At 43.9% G+C, this 21,226-nt stretch overlaps 1 protein-coding gene across 1 annotated transcript in view; it reads right to left on the reverse strand.

The window, feature by feature from the left end:
- The window catches only part of T265_03198 (hypothetical protein), a gene marked incomplete at both ends in the record, with an annotated part of 29,650 nt that overhangs the window by 4,550 nt on the left and 3,874 nt on the right, over nt 1-21,226 (reverse strand). The window contains 15 exons of the mRNA XM_009167617.1: nt 36-148; nt 1,558-1,701; nt 1,971-2,077; nt 2,928-3,102; nt 4,648-4,904; nt 6,846-6,945; nt 11,192-11,399; nt 11,971-12,037; nt 13,232-13,345; nt 13,441-13,664; nt 13,850-13,973; nt 15,517-15,652; nt 15,847-16,008; nt 18,521-18,667; nt 20,003-20,207. Coding sequence (XP_009165881.1) covers nt 36-148; nt 1,558-1,701; nt 1,971-2,077; nt 2,928-3,102; nt 4,648-4,904; nt 6,846-6,945; nt 11,192-11,399; nt 11,971-12,037; nt 13,232-13,345; nt 13,441-13,664; nt 13,850-13,973; nt 15,517-15,652; nt 15,847-16,008; nt 18,521-18,667; nt 20,003-20,207 — 2,283 coding nt within the window. The remainder of the gene's footprint in view (nt 1-35; nt 149-1,557; nt 1,702-1,970; nt 2,078-2,927; nt 3,103-4,647; nt 4,905-6,845; nt 6,946-11,191; nt 11,400-11,970; nt 12,038-13,231; nt 13,346-13,440; nt 13,665-13,849; nt 13,974-15,516; nt 15,653-15,846; nt 16,009-18,520; nt 18,668-20,002; nt 20,208-21,226) is intronic.

Below are 21,226 nucleotides of genomic sequence, written 5' to 3' on the forward strand. Positions count from 1 at the left end.
TATATATATATACAAGTAGAGCGGGATGGTCTTACCAAGGGACGAGCATATGGCGCCATAGCCAAAGAGGTAGAGCGTGGAACCTGATCAATGCGTGCACCAAACGTGGTTGCTTGGTTGCGCTGGCAATCAGTTTGAGTACGTTCAGCTACGGAGAGAAAAAAATGAGTAGTTCACTTAGGAAAGAGTAAAGTCTGAACCACACAATGTACAAATGGATAACCTGTAGGTTTGGATGAAAAACACCAGGTCTACATTAACTTAGACTAGAACAATGACGGAGTAGAAGAACTAGCCATAAAGCAAGCAGGAATACTCCAGGAATGAACTTGAACGGAACCAAACGAAAACGTTTGGTGACAATCGGTAGATTTGTTGGTGGGCTGACTGTATGGTTGTCGACCCACGTAGAGTCATTAGCAAAACTGTGGGGTGGGGGTGGAAATCCCAACCCGACCAAAGGTCACAGCATCTCTCACACAACTATCATAGTACTAGCTCACCCACACAGACGGACAGAAGGTTCAAACGACGTTCAAGAGAGATCGTCAAATGAACCGAATCCGAAGAACTGGACCCTAGGCAGGACCCAAACACATGTAGGTTTCCCCACCGTCCCAACACTTGTTCAACCACTCTAACAGACTAAAATCCGTCGGCCGACACCCAACAGAGATTTAGCTTGACTTAGCTGATTGGTTCTCCTTCCGCCTTAAATCTCGACCAACCTAGGAACCAAGTCACTTGGCCTGACGAAGCTTTTGTGTCAAAGGCGAAACTTTGCCCAGCAATAAATCTACAGATTGTCATCAAACTTTTGCGAAAACGGTGACCACTAAGTCGGTTCCAAGTATTTTTCACCTGATGGAACTAGAGGTCATTTGAAAAAGGCAGCGCTCTCAAATACCTAGAGGTGAGCCAAGAATAATCTAAATTTGGCCAAGATGTCGTGAATGGGGCGTAAGGGTATTACGACCTGGAGTTAGAATATCATTAAGGATGTGCGCTTCAGACTGGATATCCGGTGGAGCGAGTCAACTTGGAACACATAAATACGCTTGCCATAGGCATTTTGGTCACCGTAAAACCACTTAAGATTCTTTGTTATCTAGAAACACCGAAATTCATGGTATCTCAAAGTGGTGTAAACTGTATTCGACTGAGCAAGCGTGCAGCCAGCGCCACTTGTGTCGCACAACCTTGTACAGATCATGAACTCCGGAGTTATCGGCCACAAAATAAGCAGAATATTCAGGGCCAGTACAGGAAATGTGGTACATAGGTCAACCTGATGGGAGTACAATGCAGGGGCGAAATAATTTGGATCACCTGTGACGAGATTTAAGAGATCAGTTAAAATGGGATCCTTCAGAAGGGGATAGCTGTACACCGAGATTTGTTATGGACGGCAGAATTAAATGAAGTCATTGAAACCCCGAAATTTGAATTTCGCTTAAGTTCTGTTTCTAGGAATCAGAAAATAGCTTAGGATGTGATAGGACAGGTAAAACGTTTGGAGTGATAGATGGTGATCAGAAACCACGAAAAAAGCTGCACCTGAAAAGATGCCTCGCTAGATGTGGACGAGTAGGCGTTCAAACAGTGCTTGAACACTCGTGATTTCTCCATGACCAGATAGTCCGCTGTATCCCCAACACTTTCAGCCAATAGACGAGTAATCCACTGACGCTCCATACGATACTGCAAGAAAACAGAGAGAAATAAAATGGGGTGGAAAAAGGAGGTTGTGTGCATTTCGATGGCGATCACACCTCATCTGTCAGTTGCTATCAGGGTGTCTTCCTATGCACTTGGAGTGTTTTGCCAGTCAAATTAAATATCGTTCTGTCCGTGGTCCACGCTAGTCGGAATGATGTGGGAATTCGGGACTAGACCATCAGAGTGCGACACTATTGGTGTTTCCACAGTAACGGTATGCTCAGTACATAGAACACAACCGCTATACTTACTTGCGTGCTAGTAGAGAAGAATGTGCGCAGAAAATCGGGAACTTCGTTTAAATCCAGAGCCGGTTTTGAAAGAAAACAATTCCAGACAGACTGATAGAGGTGATTTTCTGTGATAAATTAAGAAAAGAAATTTAGGGACTACCATACTGCGGGAATACAGCACAAATCAGAATTCGCATAAGCTAACCAAAGTTTGTCATGTTTGTCATATTCACTTGACTTAACGATCGCATTTGGGTTATGCTGAGTAAGGCAAAAACTTCAAGGTAAGCGGGTTCCAGCTGTTGCTACCATCTTTGTAGTAGAAAATCGCTTTTGGTACCGATAGATATCAGCGGCAAAGGCGTGAGGTGCAAACTTCAAGGTAAGCGGGTTCCAGCTGTTGCTACCATCTTTGGAGTAGAAAATCCCTTTTGGTACCGATAGATATCAGGGGCAAAGGCGTGACAGGCAGGCAAATAAACGTGAGCGTCCTCTGTAGAACACCCGTCTGGTCAGTGATCCCAGTTCACCGTCACGCACTTGTTCACGTTGTTCACTTGGACGTCCAACTGCAAGACCCACCAAATCTCTAACAATTAGCCAAAAAGTTCGAGTCATAGTGGACAGGTAATACAGGTGCTCTCAGCGAAGGATGAACGAATAGTGCCAGCGTAAGCTGTGTTACAGTTGGATTGGAGATTGGACACTAAAAATAGAGACTCGTAGACACGAAATGAGATCGGTTCAGTTGGATGGCACGTGATTGCTCATCTGAACAACTGGTGTGGTTGAAAAGACATCACTTATGCTGACGTAGTAGTAAACGAAACCGTTGCATCCAATAAACTTCAAGCCCTAGTTGTGCACTGCAAACAAAATGCAACTGTTGCTTGAGAAATCACCCTAGCTGTTCATAAACAAAACTAGCGTCGTCAGATCAGACTGATTTACAAAAGTAATCGATATATTGTTTACCTGGTTTACCGAGCAGCTGCAGGCTACGAATGAAGAAGTTCGCATGCACTCTGGTTAATCTGCCGCCAGTGTCCAGAGCTGATGAAAACATCCATCTCCTTCGGCCATTGCCTCCTATAGCGCGACCCCCACCCGAGGCCAGACTGTTCCGCAATGTATCCAGAATAAACATGATCTGAATGATTGAGAGAAACGAAATCCAACCAACTGAGAGTTTAATTTACCATGTGCAGAGATAACGAGTACATTTTGTCCTACACTTTTGACATTGTGATACTGGTCCCTGTATTAGCCGCATGCTGAGCTATGATCACATCATGAAGTACCTGCCACAGAAGGAACACTACTGATAAGCCTGCTGAAAACTCACCGACAACCTACGGCCAGTTCCGCCCTTCTTCGGGCTTATTGGGTGGGCCGTTTCCCCACTTGCCTTCAAGTGTATGTTTCACTTGAACCCAAATTGAATACCATCCGCGAAATACAATCACTTGCACAGCAATTTGGGTCCAGAGGGATAGTTAACTGAATCCAAGTTTAATCTCCCATTTACGGTATCCTTCGGTGTTCCCCGAGTTCTAAATATGTTTCAACACCAACCGGATCAAACGCTATAGAGCGCGTTAAGGTAAACGAGACGAGACGTAGACACTTTCTAATTGTAGGCCTGGGCTCTGACAAAGCCATATCCACATGCGGTGTGTTGAGACCGCTATTGATGTGTCTGTGAGATATCGGCATCATCCGAGTACAGAAACCTAAGCCGTCTGTGTAATCTAATCTGACTAGTACACTAGCCTGAGGTATTACAGCGTTATTACCTTAGACAGACACAAGATGATGGATGAAGGGATCGACATTGTGAGAAAGAAATGTACTTTCGAAGCCAACTCAAACTCAGTCACGGAAATAACTGATCAATGGCTCGAATCGGCTCGGTAAAATGAGTTCCGTTCGCAGTTAACCACTGAAGTGCTTGGATTATAAGCCAAACGAACGGCATGAGCTCAAACAAAGGTCAAGTGCGGGTTGTTAAGCAGGCGCGACCCAAATCATTCGCTTTCATTCCGATCACAAAATGTTCCAACAGCTTTGGAAGAGAAGCATATCCCACACAGAGTCAAACTGCCACCTGCTGTCGACCAGAGTGAATTCAAGCGTGAATTCCGTAGGAAATAATAACAAATCGGTGAGTGGGCATCGAATAGGTAGGGCGGTACTGGTTCCAGAATCTCAAGAACGATTGGTATCGAAATACTAAGCGAACTGCTGTGGACCTACTGAAGCATTCAAAAGTCCATATCAAATGGTAATCTTCTGTAAACACTTCGGAGAAAGGTGATCCTGACTGAGACATCATTGTCAAGGTAGAGATTACCGAAAAGGCGTGCGGTGTCAGTGTAGTTGTCCTCCCTTGAGGAGATGATACATTCCTTAAAGTGGCTTGACCTTGCAGGTGTATTTTCGTAAGGCCAAACTAGCAGGAAAGACTACTCGCTTTGGTTGGTCTTCCAAAAGCGGACGGTTGCAGTTCGGTGAATCGAAAGGCAAACAGTTAAATTCACGAAAAATAGTCGATGACCATTAACTAAAAACAAAGTAGCATAATGTCTGTGCGTTTCCATAATGTTGCGTGAATTGTGCCCCCTCTCGTACCCATTGGCATAACGTACAAAAATGCATAGCACGAAGTGCGACTAAATTCAAATGGCGAGCTGACCTGTACACGTTCTGGGAAAAGCTGCAAAGTGGTTCCTGATGTTCCTTTTTTGTTTACCTGCAACCGGGTCGACTGCCAACTCTCCAAAAGTTCACGATATTTTGCAATCACAGTGCGCGACATAGAACGCAAATGCTTCGAATAACTTGACAATCCAGCAACCGCAAACGCAACAGCGTTTCGGGAATAAAAGGCACGCAAAAATTGGTCCAAGTTGCCTTTGTTTGGAAGACCGGATTCCGAAGTCATTGTATTGCCTGAATGAAACAGAATGTCACAACGGGGGGTAAACAACAGAAGCACCGGACGAAAAAGAACGCATTCATGAGGGCACGAAAATCTGTATTTACTGCGATGCGTTTCACACTTCACGTCTAACACGCTTTAGGCAGTAAGAGCACCAAAAATGCGGTACAATCATGATTCGGGCTATTACTTCTCAATTACGGGGACTCTTCGGTTTGCCGGACGCTGAGGAATCTCCAGCAGAAATTCAGCTAACTGTTACATCGGACCAGTAACAAGATACATGGATTTAGAAGCTCACTGGACCCATTCGGGACCAGCTTACATGCACTAGACTGTAATGGCTTAAAGAAGTGAGCAAGAACAGTGAACTGTTACCGAAAAAATCGTTCATGTAATGGCTTAAAGAAGTGAGCAAGAACAGTGAACTGTTACCGAAAAAAATCGTTCAGCTGTAGCATACTTTCGCTGCCTAACTGCCATGTCACACGAAGGAGGCACAAGGGTTGGGATACTGCCAGGTTGCCCAAGCCTAGACAGGGGAAGTCGAGAGGCAGAGGTCGGGTTCGAACCACGGGCCTTCCGGTCAGCCAATTCGCGCTTCAACCACTTTGTGCTAGGATTCCGACAATCGCACACCATGCGCATAGAACCCCTGCAATCTTGGGGTTCCTTGACTAAAATATTGCGTTCAACTCTGTTCCTTCCGATTGCACAACAAGCCGTACCCCAGAAATTCGTGACTATCAGGTGTTGTTTATACTCACGTAAATATGGGAGCGTGAGAGTGTGCGGGAAGCCTTCCTGCACACAGTGGTGTCCGACAAGGGTATTAACTCTCCCCTTGGTCATTTCGTCATTCATGGACTAATGAACTGAACACTGAAAGTCTACCAGAGCGGGAACCTTGTCGAAGTAGAATATGCAGACCATACCCTTCTAATTTCTGAACAACAGCAGGAAACTCAACCCTAGTAGAAAAGCCGACCAAGGACATCCAGACTTTCGGCAAGTGCTTCGTAAGTAGTCTTTGAACACGATTCTAGAAATTCACGGAGTGACACTGGAAGGTGGAGCGGAAACGGAACAGTATACGTACCTCAGATGTGGCATTGGCTCTGATAGTAATGCGGAAGATGAAACATATGAATCTCAAACGTCATGATTGCGTTTGCCACAAGTAGCGCAAATACTAAAAGGGCTGGGTTTCAAAGGACGCGTTTATCAGACTACATTGCGGCATGCGTTGTTGGGCGGCTGTGGGACTAGGCGGATTATATGAGACATTATCAGGTCTTTGACAACTGATGTCTTAGAGCTACCGCTAGAATCGGCTGGAAGCACCGAATTCACAGTGAGGTGATCGGGAAATAGGTCGTTGTTGAAACAGACCACAATTCCCCAAAAGGATGCAACCAGCACTGCATATCGAATTACTACCTGCTGGGAAGAGCGCTGTTTTCCGTGCCTAATTCGGAGTGGGGAAACCTCGAGGTTGACAAGATTAGGTTAGATTTTACGAAAAACTTGGGCCCTGTTGGTGTCGTTCGCTTTCTAGGGTGGCGACCATGCGGCTTTCCATGTATCTGGCTGGATACACTGAAGAACCTGGCGACTAACCGATGTCAGTCTCTATCCAGATGGTCTGACTAGGCATTAGAGGTGTAGACATTTCGGAAGCTTGTAGTAGGCTAGTTTTAGGCTCCCTTTCCTGCCTCTTGTTCTCATCTTACCACTATAGGGCTTTATTTAAACAGAGTGAAGCAGTTGAGCACTAGATTTTTCATTTAGTGTTGCTTTGATGGAAGACGATGACATGCCCGGGACAAGCGATGACAATTTTTCTGCTTTATCGGGCTAGTTCAACAATACCAGGAAAGACGCTTTGAGGGAAGCACAACATGTGACTCCATGGCTCAAACGAATTTCAAAGAGAAGTATCCGAAACTCACAGAGTGAAAGATAGTGATGCAGAGTATGCAAGATAAAACAAGGATCCAACAACTCCATATCCTCCACCGGTATGTTGTAGTTTCTTGAGCTGCTCTGACCCTGTATAGAAAGAGGAAATATAATGACACAGAGGGTCGAAGAAGGTGCCCCAAAATCAAAAACTACGATAATTCGAAACAACCACGAAAAAGTAGTGGGCAATAATTACGGGAACACGGATAGCTGAACTCATTTGGCATCATCCAATCAAATAAAACAATTCGAATCAGAACTGTAGTATTTTGCCATTTCCCTGACTGACGTCTTCAGTGCGCTTGAGGTATTGAAAAAGACTGCTTCAGCCATATAGGGGCCTTGCAGTGATGCTCAATGTGCACTTGAATGTGTACACGACAGACTGACAAAGATATCCAGAAAAAAATACAGGAAGTCATTAAGGTGGGAGACAGTGAGGTGCTGTCGTGTTAAGACTGTGCCTTATCACCATCCAGTCTAACGAAGCGTGTCAAAAATCAACCGTGCTTTTCCGTCTCATTTCACCCGCCATGTTCATCTAAAGAAAAAAATATAATCCTACACCATAAAGAATCGTGATGGTAACGTTGTTTACTATGAACTGTGCTTTTGCCACACCACATAGTCTGGGTCATCCACGCAACACATTCATATGCCTATGCGTTATGAAGTTGGAGGATCACGGAGCACTCATTGATTACACCTGACACCCAAAGTTAATATTAAGGACCCGTTTTGAGGCTACATATTTTTATCTGGTTATTTAGGTACCACATCCAATTTACATTGACACGGACTGTGCGGCAACTCCCTAGTTTCCTCGGCAATCTCCCCACCTAGACAGGCCAGCCAGAAAAGTGATCGAAAATTTCTGAGCACTACCTCATACTTTCATTAACCTATAAGTAACTAAGAGTACGAATAATTTCACAAGACGAGTGAAACATTCATCAAAGAAGTCGGGAAGCCAGTCAGTATCTGTCCAAGTAATGTGGTTTCCGTGATTGAAGGATGAGTAGCGCTAATCTTGTCTAGGTGTGAGTTAATCACAATGAGAATCGGGGGCTCGTGGCCAGAGGATATGTGTTCGAACTACTGGCTCGGAGGTAGCGGGATCGAAACATTGGAGCTTCGTAAGATTCTCGCAGTTGACGATTTCGAATAGGAATGAAACAGCTGTACAGTGCTTGGGTCTTTCAGCAGAGCGGCTTCACGTACGTCATTCACCTAGGCGCCATTTACAAACGATCAAAGGATTTGCATTATGTTTTTTAATTAATTCAGGTAGTTCAGACCGACAACATAGCTCGTCCATGAGTGATAAACACGACCTCAAAAGGGTCTTACAATCACTAGTGGAATCATCGAACATCAAGTACTTCATGTGAGGCTAAGCGGTGCCTCTCGATAAGGTTGAATTCTCTCAGCACTCAACATGATTTCCAAGGATTTCTTCATGCGAGAGACTAAAAGTGATCAGTAAACAGCATCAGAAGGGCGGCTGAGCTAAGTTGATCAGAAGCGCAACAAATCGAGCCAAGTCGATATGCCTAATGTTCATTTGCAAACTATGGTCACATGTCATCGTAAGCGACTGATTTCAAAAAATGCAAACAAGCCCCCTTATCTGGCCTGGATTCAGCTTGCCGAATCACTTAGCCTACAACACACAGTGACAGCTATTAAAGCATCTGATAGTTGTAATACAGTGGTAACGAAGGTGGGGCACGAAATGAAACGAAGCGGAGTAAGTCGGTATTTATCGAATTAGTTTGACTGATTCCTTTGTTGTACAGTCATCTCACTAAAATGCCACTTTTGAGGAACTCGAAAAGTTGACTTTATCTAAAAGTGGTCTTCGTCTGGGAGGGGAAATAGATCTCTCTGTGAAACCGATACGAACCTGTGGTGTTATCTTGTGTCCAAGGTGGTTTATTTGCCTATTTTGCCACGGCTAAATAAATATGGTGTCAGTAATCGCATGATTATATTTTTTCCCAACAGGCTCTCGAGTAGATGCGACCTCTTCGCAACGGCCGTTTTCGGGAACTGTTTTGCTAAAAAACGCCGCAAATATCTATACTGCATCAGTAGTACATTCAGCGAAGACAAATCTTGTAAACCTACGCATAGAATAGAATGGAATTGAAAAATAGACCGGAAAAGTAAATTGCAACCAAATTTATATTGAGAGAGCAGTATTCCCATCCATTTCTTTTCTAGACCGGAATTCCACTGGGTTCTGATGTCTTTTGGTGTGTGTAAGGAGCACATTTTGTTGATTTTCAGCGAAGCTTCAGGTGATTCGCCTTTTTTCATCCACTGCTTCCAGTGAAACTTGGTTTTAACTGCAGGTCGTCGGATAACCGTGACCTCCAGCACCATATATAGTGTACGGCAAATCGGTTGCGTGCGCACGTCTGGATGGATAAGATTTATAACAGTATGCTCAAGGTGATACACTGACATTTGCATCCGTCCCATTCCATTTCGAAAAGACCTCTTCTTGTCATGCGAAAACGAAGCAACTTGGTTTCTACACTACTGCAGCACATGAGCCGCAGTTGGTATTGTTTTGGGAGAAACGGTCGGCAACCACCGGTAACGACAGCAGAGCGCCCTTCTGATTTACACGACTACTGCCAAAGCAAAGTCATATTTTGAATGAACTGTTTAGAGTGCACGGTGTCCTCACCCTACACCACAAGATCAGGCCCTATCACGCCACTAAGCTGCTCGTCTTCCCAAATTCATTAAACCCGACGGGAAGCAGCAGCGACTGCGCTTGAGGAACTTGGGATGTCACTCGTATGGAACAACGGCGTCTATACATGATCATCATCATCATCATCATCAAAGGCAGCAACATCAGTGTTGGCACTGATGCTTCACTGCCGTCTATACATGAGTGAGCACATAGTTGCGAGAGAAGAAAAAACATGAAGATGGACCACTGTGGGCCAACGCCGGAAAAAGATGTCTTCGGATGACACCATCCAGAACAATGGAAACTGCAATGCGACCCATCATTTAATGCATGCAGCTTGGTATCACAAGTAATAGATGGATAACGGATAGAGAGGGCAAGATTACCTTCACCCTAAAAACAGGACCTCATACATTAGATATGCAATAAGTGCTTTGGAGATGAGAAAATATGGTTAAACAGTGTACAAAACAGCTATTTGCAGTATGAATTGCTACGCACCGAGTAGTTGGGCATTCGTTGTCTTAAGAAGGTCTTCACTGAGAGATTTCAAACCCACTCCCATGGAGCGGAGACCTTATGGGGTGGTAGTGTTTACAAGAAAGGAATGCACCCATGAACGGTTGCAATATGACACACCGTGGAAAATTACATAGTCCTGCGGTTCCCCTTCAATAGTATATGTTACAAAAATCAGCTGATCGTGCTGGATTGACGAAGGTTATATAGTTTCATCCACTAATACAAAATAATCCTCAATAAAAGACGCTCATCGGGAGGATAAAAACACTTATTTGTGAGACGTACCCTTTGTTCAGCTGTTTTGTTGACATACGTCCCAATACCCGGTGGTAACTAATGGCGCTATATCATGTCTGCATGAGAAATAATCACAATGCTGATTAGCGGTTTGTCGCCGGGATGTTAAGTGTTCACACTACTAGTCGGGAGTTTACGGGTTCAAGGATCCCTGAGGTTGCACGAGATGCGCGCTACCGATGATTCCCAAAAAGGATGACACAGCTACACAGTGCCTCTCGGGTTTCACTAAGAGGACGAAATCTCGATTGAATTGACCCTAAGCCTGATGGCGTAATAGAAACAGGGACATAATAGACGAATCGACTGCTGATACTTCCATCCGTCTATGGCAACCAAATTTCCAGTTAGCCAGATAGTAGACCAAATAAGCAGCAACCGTTGCAAATTGAATGCAAAAATCAGTGCGAAAGATCCGTGAGTTTCTTCGGTCGTAGCAGTCACACTGTTGAACAACTTTGGCTCGCGTGAACTAGCGCTTCCGTTCAAGGTGCTCATTCATATCTAAGCACACGGAGACGTAAACTTATGACGATGATCAATTTACCAGGCTTGCTGATCGACTGGTGAGATAACATCATTGCGAAGCTGAGATATGAACGAGTATAACATGGAGAACATTTCAAAAACACTGAAGACATAAGCATTCTAGAAGTGATTAAGTATAAATTCCAAAAAGAGGAGCGAACGGAAGCAAAAGACACTCAAAATTAACAAATATAAAGCCATAGTTTCAACCTGGAAAGACGGCAGGAAGAAAAAAGAGGTAGAACTTGTGGCACTCGAAGAAAACGTGGTACTGACCAGCCATTTCCGAGACATGGGGAAGTGAAGGGCTGAATGGAACAACTGATCATCAGAGACACAGCCGAACAATGACATCAAACCAGGTTGGTGAAATACGACGGGTTGTGGTAGTTGAGCGGCATCCAGCTGGGCTGCCCCAACAGAGTTGAACTGGTAGTGTTTATAGACGCTCTGTCCCCAAACAATAGGCACTTCGGAGAAACCACTGGAAATGGATAGGGAAGGTAATGAATTTACATTGTCTTTATGTCTACAAAGAGCGAGCTTGTGGAAATAGCTGATGAGACAACGGCAGAATTGTACTGCACGGGTTCATTGTGACGCATGTACCAGAATCGCGCGGGAATGTATTCACATGAAAACGCAAATCCACAGTATCAATACACAAGTGAAGTGGATTGAAATACAAACCAGCAGTGTTAGTTCGGAAGGAACACGTGACGGACGGTCTATGTAATAACGGCGATAATTGGGAAGCGTAACTAGGATCTTTACTGACTGTCTCATTTGAAGATGTTATGCATATTGATGTGCAACTCTGTCAATGGAACCTTGCTTGGAAATTACGAACAGATCCCTAATGCGTTTCCTCGTGGATAACGCGAGGAAAAATAAGCATGCTGAGTCCTAATACTGTCGACTTCCGGATATAGATACTTTATCTAGGGACTTAAGCAGTTCATCATCTCTTGAGCTTCTATCACGTTATATGGCAGTTAAGCACTGAGAGTGCGACAATGGGACCAACCAATTTAAACTCAAAGTTGAAGACTTACTTTGAATGAGTCATCAGGGTTTTCAAGCAAGAATTCATAAGAAAAAGAATCTGAAGAATCTTTTGATCTAAAAGAGAATGGGTGTGGTTATGAACAACAGGGAACATTACACTAAACGAAGAGCGTCATTATTTCGAGAGATGCAAGACAGACTAAATAAACCGAAATTGGTATGCACCATAACAATGATGTCGAATGAGAAATGCTATGAAGAAGAGACAATCTTGTAGTGAAACAAACTCATATACGGGTGACTGTGCATCATCATAAGCCATCATCTGTTGGAGGATTGAAAACTCCAGTTTCTCCAAATCTTGTTGGTGCAGAAAAACCCGAATCCAATTCTAATTTTGCGTCCACCATTTACTTTTTCCACATTCTCACGTATTCACACAGTGGCAAATGACACAACTCTGTATTGACCACATTAGTCTGCACAACGGGGCGAGATGGCCCAAGTGGTTAGAGCGCGAATGCACTGACCGGAAGGTCGGTGGTTCAAACCCGACATCTGACTCTCGACTTCCTCCGTCTAGGCTTGGGCAACCTGGCAGTATCCCAGCCCTCGTGCAACCTTTGGGTGGCATGGCAGTTAGGCACAGAAAGGGTCTAAAGCTGAACTAGTCTTCACAACAGGTGACTACCAGTCGACTAGCCAAAATCGCACTTCCGCAACACCGGCATCATCAAGGTCGTGAAATAGGGACCAACAAGGGAAATGTACTTTAACTTTTTCAAAACCGATTACATTTATGCTTCCTTTCAGTCACCACTCAATAGAATCGATTGTCATTCTTACTTCTCCTAGGGCATTGGTTTTGGGTTAGTCGTTCTCCAGCGATCTCAAGAAGCTCCTGACTTTGATAGTCTCTGAAGATTGTATCTCTGAACAAGGTTATCCATTTTTCTCATTCAATCTTTGTCTGTTCAAATGAATTTAGCATCTCAATTGTGTTTTCTTATCATGGTTACTTTCGTGTTGTAAAATTTGACTTGGTTTCATTCAGCTCCGCATTTTCATGCATTTGTGTAATTGAGTTTTGTGAACGAGTCACTGAAGTTAGCAGTTCAAACTTTGAGAGTAGTCATTTACTGGTTCATGTAATGAACTATATCGGACACTGAAGAAAAGCGCAGATCTGATATGCTGCAATCTTCCGCCTATATCTAGGTTACTTAAAACAACAATACGAAGGTAGCCCAAAGTAAAAAGGGAGAAGTCTAGTGTCGAGAGAACAAAGACAGTTAACTTTAGACTAACCTGTGGGATGCAAAGTGGCATTGTAGCCCGCTAATAGCCAGAGGACCGGTATTCGTCTGCTGCAGTCGCGCGGACATGTACGTGTAATCTCAAGCAATAAGTCTAGCAGGGAGTCTGAAGAGCAAAGAAAGAACAAACTTAGTGTGGACCACTAAACTTCCCAGGAACAAGGGGATTCAAATAGGGAATCGAATAGAGAGGAAATTTACCTCGCAAGAAAAACTGCTCTGCATAACTAGCTGGACCCGAACAACTTGATTCTTCAACACAGTCAGATACTGAGTCCTTGCGGTTCAGGACAGTAGTGAAGGAAGGTTGACTGAGTATAAGTTTTAGCACACGCTTGGCTTTGAATCCCTTGACCGAATGGATACGAGCCAGATAGACAGCCCGAGCTAAACATCGGTGCACTGTATATACATCAAAATATTGACTGTAGAAGAGAAAAAACGGAAAATAAGTGAGTGATGTCACAGAATTCCTTCGACTGTGAGAAGGTAGCTCAACAGTGGACAACGCTTTTCAACCCAACAACGGACTAGTATGTGAAATAAAGCTCCGGTAATTGGTTCGATAAAGAGTGAAATCGGAGGATATTGAGTTCCATACAACCCTCACCTTATGCATGTATCCAGAATCCCGGGAAGCGTCTGTAGACTGCGGAGGACTTTATCTGAGAGTTGTTCACCATCCGAATCTTCGGGGATAAGGAAATACTTCAGTATTTTGCGAATATCTAAAGCTAGGGCGTGACTGTTACCCGGAAGTGGAATCAACCTTTGGGTAGAGTGTGAAGTGAAGTCCCGTCAAGGTCCGGATCCGGAGCACAGTGCATGGTTTTGTTAGATCCTGTGGTTGCTATCGACAGGACGAAGAAAGTCGGGGAAAGGGTTAATTCATTAGTAAAAATCATAAGCTGCGAATAAGGTGAAATGAAGGAATGCCCGAATCGTGACAGAACACTAGTCATTCAAGATGACGGCTGGTAGTGGCAGTCAGCAATCCATCAGCAGCGCTTTCTTAACATGCAAAGACCACTAGCCTCTCTTCTTTAAAAACAATTACGGCTCGCTTGTACCAGACACAGCAGGTAGTTCAGAGGGTTACAGTTCACATGATGGCTTTACGTGTTTCCTAATTAGCAGGAGGAGTACAGAGAGCCTGGCATCTGCTACGGATCTACGGATGATGGTTAAGAGCACGAAACTAGCTACCTGAGAAACTGGAGGCGCCATCAATCAAGTTTAAGTCAACAAACCTAACGGAGCAACGCTTTAGACACAATCAATGGTAGGAACGCTCAGTCCATTGATTTTGGTGAACCGCGTCAGTGTTTCTGTCAATTCAATCCATTACACAATACGAGTGGTACGGTCTTGATGGAGGTATCTAATTTGCAACTATCATTTGAAAGTCACCAGTCCCATGATTTAGTGATTAGCAAATCCTCCGTGAGTATTTTGGAAGGCAGATGATGACTAATTCGCCATACACTGGGAGTCGGATTTCTGCCGGAGACAGAAAAATAACCAAACACAAACGGGGTAAGCTTCCGCAGGAGCAAATGGTGTGTTGCTGCGAAACTCTGAGCTGAACGTGCTAAGTATTAGTTAATCAGGCGTGACAAAAACTGATTAAAACGTACACAGTTTGCCAAATACGACACTGCACAGACGGGCATACCATGGTTCCATGTAAAGATGAAACAAACATGTCGTTCCTTTTTCGTCAGAAAACGAGGCATGCATAGCAAATTCTATGAGGTCGCGTTCTTTCTGCAAGTAATTCTCTCGTGTACAGACGACAGAGATCAGTCGTATGATAAACGGAGCAGCTAAACGCACCCTGGTACACTGCTTATATGTCACGATAAGTGAGAACGAGGGATAGTCAGAGAGGGAAGAAAGCTAAGTAGGTAATTCGCAGCGCTTGGTTTAGCGGGATGGGGTGATTGAAATATCTACTGGGAAGCCCAAACGGTGTTAATCTTGAAATCACCGGCATTTATTCTAGACCACAGATCACGCCCCAATAACGCTAAAAAACTTTCCCAGTGGAATCCGTCATTCCACAATTACTTGGTTACCGTCTCCCACGCACGTTATTATCTCCCTTGTTTTGAGCTGAACGAGTGAGTTACTAGGTCCCATGATTACTAACTGGACCGACAAGGTAGCTGTAACTGATACAACAAACACGTTTGGGACGAGATCATACGAGTCAAAAATAGAGGCAACAATACCTAGAAGGAAAATTAACATGTTGCGCTGTGTGTACTGCCTTACTAGGATCAGAAGCCGCGGCTTCTTTCGGCGGTTCCTGGTTTTGGGGAAGCACTTGATCTTCAAGTACGCTCGTATCAAATCGTTGTTTGTTGAATACGTGTTCGAAACGTCGCATCCATTCGGTAGTGGGCATGCGCTGTGCGAAGAAGACGGGTCAAAACACAAAAATTATCGAAAAGGTTGAATTGTACAATGGCATATAATATAACCTTACAAGCATATGCCACGAGCTGACATGATGAGCTTCATCTTCACACAGTGTGCTTAAGGAGAAATGCCCGCTTGTTAGAATAACCATATGATGAAACCTATAAAACTCGCCTCAAAAACCAACTGACGTATCTGTTGTATCAGTTGTTCTTTCTCTGGTGTGGCAGTAGTTGTGCTGAATCGTTCATTCGTTGATAGCCACGTGAGGAGAATGAGAATATTGGCACGCAGAAGAGTCATTAATTGATCTGCCTTGGCCACAACATCACTGTCCTCTTGGAACTACAGAAAGGAAAGAAGAAGAACGAACGGAAGCGACAAAAAAATTGCGGACTGGACGGAAACCGCTGGCTGTAACATCCTGTAATGATAAGAGGATTGACGGCAAGTGGAGTCCACTGTGAGATGAACGTGCATGGCAAACAAAAAGGAAGGGACTCCTAGTATGAAACTTTGTGGCACTTTTGGTTGAACGCGTCCAGTAAGCTCCAGGCGCACTCTAAATGCAGTCACCTAGTTAACAAGATGTCACCGAAAACAATGAAATAGGTTTGAAGCTGACGAACAAGTGGTAGTTCAGAAAGGACACAGGTGATGCAGACGAGCAAGATCATTGAAGTGCTATACGGAACAACACTTGCAGCTCAAACAAAACAAAATACTAGTTTCCCTGAAACTGCGTCAAAAAAACTTATGAAAATGATACACCATAGGAGGACCAGGTTTGCTAAGTGCATTCGGTCCAACCGCTCTGTCAAAGTAAAATATGTTGCCTACTCTGAGCTACTTATGAGTAGGCAAGTATCGAAGGATAAACTGTCTAGAAAACTAGGTCGTCGAAGTTACCGCGTGCTTAGGGTGGATGTATGAAATTATAACACTCAGCTATGAAAGAATAACCAACCAAAACAGTAGTTCTGAACAATGAGAGTCTCTGGGTACGATCGATATATGGCCGCGCTTCATATTTCCGTTTTACTTGCTTTAAAACTGAGATTCTCGTACACGAAAATTTCCAGGTTAATAATTTCCATCGTAGATGGGCTACCCACCCTCCTGATCATGAATTTTCCTCTCCTGCTGTTTAGTCTCCGTTTCCCAAGTTTCATCCAAATCAGTGGCTTAGTTGCTATGGTCTATCAAAGTTTTTTTAACCTTGAGTAGTGACACTTGCGATTACAACCTGTACCGTTGTTTTCGCCTACCTCCAGAGCGGAAAATGCAACAATAACACGGTGATTCAACTATGGGCGCGTTGGTTTGGGACAGAGGCCACAATATAATGCAATATTCACGACCACGTTACTAAACGATTAATGAGGCTGCACTAAGCCTCGGTAGATTTTCTTCTGTCAAGGGATTTCGGACGAATCCATCCCTTGAGAGCGATCCTTTGGATGAAAAAATATAATGGCACTGACCAAAGGAAAACCCTCTCGTAACATACAAGAAGCATCAGGTTTATGTAGAGTCCGCGCCTAAAAAATAAGAGTACATTATGGAAACCGTTATTGACCCGCCTTGAAATATCGCAACCTGACGAACTAGATAAACAACTACCAATCACTCTTTATTTTCTCCTGGAACACCTTATCGATTTCTGTCGTCTTTCTTGAAACCCAGTTGATTCAGGTTACCCGAATTCATATTTCATGTTCAAATGAAGATATTGATACGAACGGTCGAAAATATACGCTGAAGATGACAGTTTTGTCGGTAGCAAGCTACTTCGAGTCTGCGGCGAGCTGATTCTACAATCGCTGAACAAATGATACTGTGGTGATAAACACTCATTCATCAATTAAGTTGATGCTATGGATAAGCAACTGATATTCAACTGAACCTCTTAGTTATAATATTCTTCAGATTAGTGTGTTGCACAAAGGACACATTCGGAAGGTATATTCACATTACATTTCTCACAAGGTCGACGAAAACCCTGAACAACTCACTACCGGTTTCACTCTTCTTAGGGCATATCAGATGGACTTAGTCCCAGGAGAATATTATACAAGCGAGATTCAACTGAACTTCAGTCAACACCAGCTTACTTTGAAGATAGGTGTTTATCGCCACACATGTTCAATCCGGTGCTCAAGTATGATAAATCCGGGAATCGCGCGGACCTGATGGGCCCCAAGAAAATCGAAACCGGAAAGGACTGCCCGGAGTTTTAATCGATTTTACGGGTAGTATCACGTCACACGAGTTCACCCCAACAAAGTTGTAAGGCAAGACCATTTTGGTGAGCACACACATAGTAATGCAGAGAACTATCACCTCTGTTCCACACTTTATTCACTGGCCATGACGTTTCACCCACAACCAGTCATTGTTCTAATAACGATGTGTTTACCAATATGACCTTGCTAAGCAGGTTTGATGTCAGAAAATTCCAAAGGAATGTTAAGAGTCAGAAAGAAAGAAAGCCACGTGTTTCCATTATGCAGACCGAATTAAGCTGAAGCGCACCTTCGAACACCGTGAGGCCACAAAAAACAAACATCCTATCCGTTCATCGATAGACGTGGGTCTGAAAAGTATATGGTTCATGTGTTCTAAGAGCAGCTCTCAAAGGACTTCAAGTACTCACGCAGGATAATGACTAAGAGAGGTTCCCGCAGTAAAGAAAGTGCCCTCTTATCAGAGTGATCCGATGCAATGTTAGAGTAGACGATAAACGTCATTGTTGATAGTCCATAGGAGTAGTCTCTCTTCAAGAAAGTCATGCTTGGGATGTTTACATGATTCAAAACGACTTCCACAAAGGAAATTGCATTCAAATAATACTTACATGAAGAGCATTTCCCAACGGTTCAACAAGCTTAGGAGACAGGAAACAACTGTCCACTATCACCCTGGATACTTGTTCTGGATTAGGCCACTGATCAAGTGCGCGCATCAACCAACTGACCAAGTGAACCTTGCAAGCTTTGAATATCTGGAAGAACGATATGAAAAACACAACACCAAATAACGGGATTTCAAAAAACTGGTGTACAAAAGGACCAACCTGTCGTGCGCTGGTGAAGAAAAAACTGAAAATAAGAGTAACAAAGGAGTGGGCAGAATCACCAGAGATAGACCAAGAAAGCACTCCTATGACCCATGCAAATGTAAACGGCTGTTTAGCACTGTGGGTGCGTGCAACTCGGTGATGGAAGAACTGGACGAAGGAAGCACAACGTATCACATTCTTTTTTTTTTTACAATAATTTGAAATACGTTCCTGGATAACAGTTGCCCTATAGAAGGGATTGTAAGAATCGTTCAGCTTTAGGTGCCGAGCTGCCATGCCATCCGAAGAAGCACGAAGAGGGTGATGCTGGCAGATTCCCCCAGTCTAGACAGGAGCAGTCGAGATGCTGAGGTTTCGTTCGAAACGCGGACTTTCAGTCCGTACTCTAACTATTGAGTCATCTCGAACTCAAAAGGGTCAATAGGGTTTACGGTACCATGAGACCTGGCAGATCTCATCACCAGCTGTAATTTCTAAACAGATACCCCAGAGGTTTTCGTAGTGTGAATCAAGTGGGGGGGGGTTTGAAGGAATTATGGGTGTGTGGTCTAGATTGGGTACTTACTGATGGATTGAAATTGATGGAAGATGTTGCTACATACAGTATGAATAAAAACTGACTTCGTCGTTAGCCGCGAAAACCTAGTTAGTAGGAAATGTTCGGGCTTCAGATCAGAGTAATGGGCCTCAGTCGTCAAGACCGTAGTTGTTAATTTCGTACACCGGAAGAAAACGCTAGTTGTGCTCATTTCGCCATCCGTTTTATCCAGGGCTTCCAAACGATTTGAATTCTGTTGACGAAACTTATTATAACCTGCATTTATCAAGTAGAATAACTTTCTACCACTCGGTGGTTTTATTGCCCTTCTTTCCCACATCTGGCTGTATCCTCCTGCAGTTAGTGAACATCTGGCTACTAACCACAATGAGTTATACGGAAGATATACTAGGTTTTTTAAAATGCCGTACATGACAGTCCCATAGGTCTGTTCACATACACATTAGCAGTCTTAGGAATAAAAAAATAGACGAGTAACGACAAGTATTAGGACAAAAATACGCGCCTACGCATTTATTGAATGTCGTCAAGCTTCGTGCAACATCACCGATAATGCACTAAAAAACTGGCGTACTGCTACCAACTGAGCCCTAGAACATGCACACAATATTTGACCACAACGTCATCAGCGATAAGATGAACAAAATTATGTGCCTGAAGTGTAGGAAAACGACACCATGGATGTGTCGGGTTCTTACTTTGGAAACTAACTCCATCATGCTAAACCAGTTGCTGGAGGATGCACGTGGCTGTAGAAACGGGGCCACATGGTCCAGGTAGGGGCGGATGACATCCGGAGAGGCACACATGCTTTCCACCACTAACTGGGAACGAAGAGGGTCGGCGTATGCTGCTTCCATTGGTGGTGACGTCAACGCCGAGAAAATCAAACCATTGGCAAGCCTGGGTTAGTCAACACCACATGGAAAGTATGGATAGTTATTCCGATGAGTCTTCTTCCCAAAAAAGAAACTAAAATTATGTACCAAAAGGACTACCCATTGCACCATCCTAATCACCTGAAGCAGGCTAAAAGCAGCGCGATTACGGGCAACAGGATGAGAAAACTGGGAATTGCAGCAGATTGAAGGTACACTAAGATAGAAAAAACGCATGTTCATATTAGAAATTACATGGCCACTAGGTTTTCTAACCATTCGATTCCGCTCGATTATGAAGGCTCCAGTAGTGTCCACTTTTAGGTTCAAACCACAACCTGAGCAGTGAGGTGAAGTGATAAAGCGTAGAGTTCGCGGTGCACTTGGAGCCGGTTCCGGGAACGGAGCCAGAGTGCCGAAAGTGCGATACCAGCACTAAAGGCCACTTAGCGGTAGCATACAGAGTGGTGCGCTAGATGCAGCTAACGCGAAAACCGTGGGCTTAACATAAACCGACAGTCGCTTACAACATGCAGTGTAAAACGTAAGGATGATAGGTGGCTTTTCAGTTCAGCCAAACCGATCTTGATGATATTGTTGAAAGGAATCGAAATTTGGCATATTAGGTCGAAACACCCTGACTATAGTATAAGAATGGGTGGGACCTCCAAAACCAGTATGAGCCAGGCAACTTGCGTTTCCTGCCTACTGACACGGACAAAATATAAGTGCCCGAAAGAGCCCCTTTCAAAACGGAAAGCCTGCCGTATGAACTGGAATTATTTCTGTACCCAAATGAAAACGAATGTGAAATGGGTACAGTATCAAATAAGCCGGCAGATATGTTCTTCAACAAATCTAGCTATCTGGGTGAGTTCCTACCAACATTGGTACCAGTTAGAAACGACTTGCAGGCCGTACGGTTGTTCTGACAGTCATACGATTTGGTCGCTACATTCCGGTTGGGGGGGGGGAATCACAACTCGGCAATAAACGTTCTGTTGGTCAAGTAAAGTAAGCACTGCACTGCAAAACCAACAAACA

Source organism: Opisthorchis viverrini (assembly GCF_000715545.1).
Source record: "Opisthorchis viverrini unplaced genomic scaffold opera_v5_44, whole genome shotgun sequence".
In the NCBI taxonomy this organism is placed as follows: domain Eukaryota; kingdom Metazoa; phylum Platyhelminthes; class Trematoda; order Opisthorchiida; family Opisthorchiidae; genus Opisthorchis; species Opisthorchis viverrini.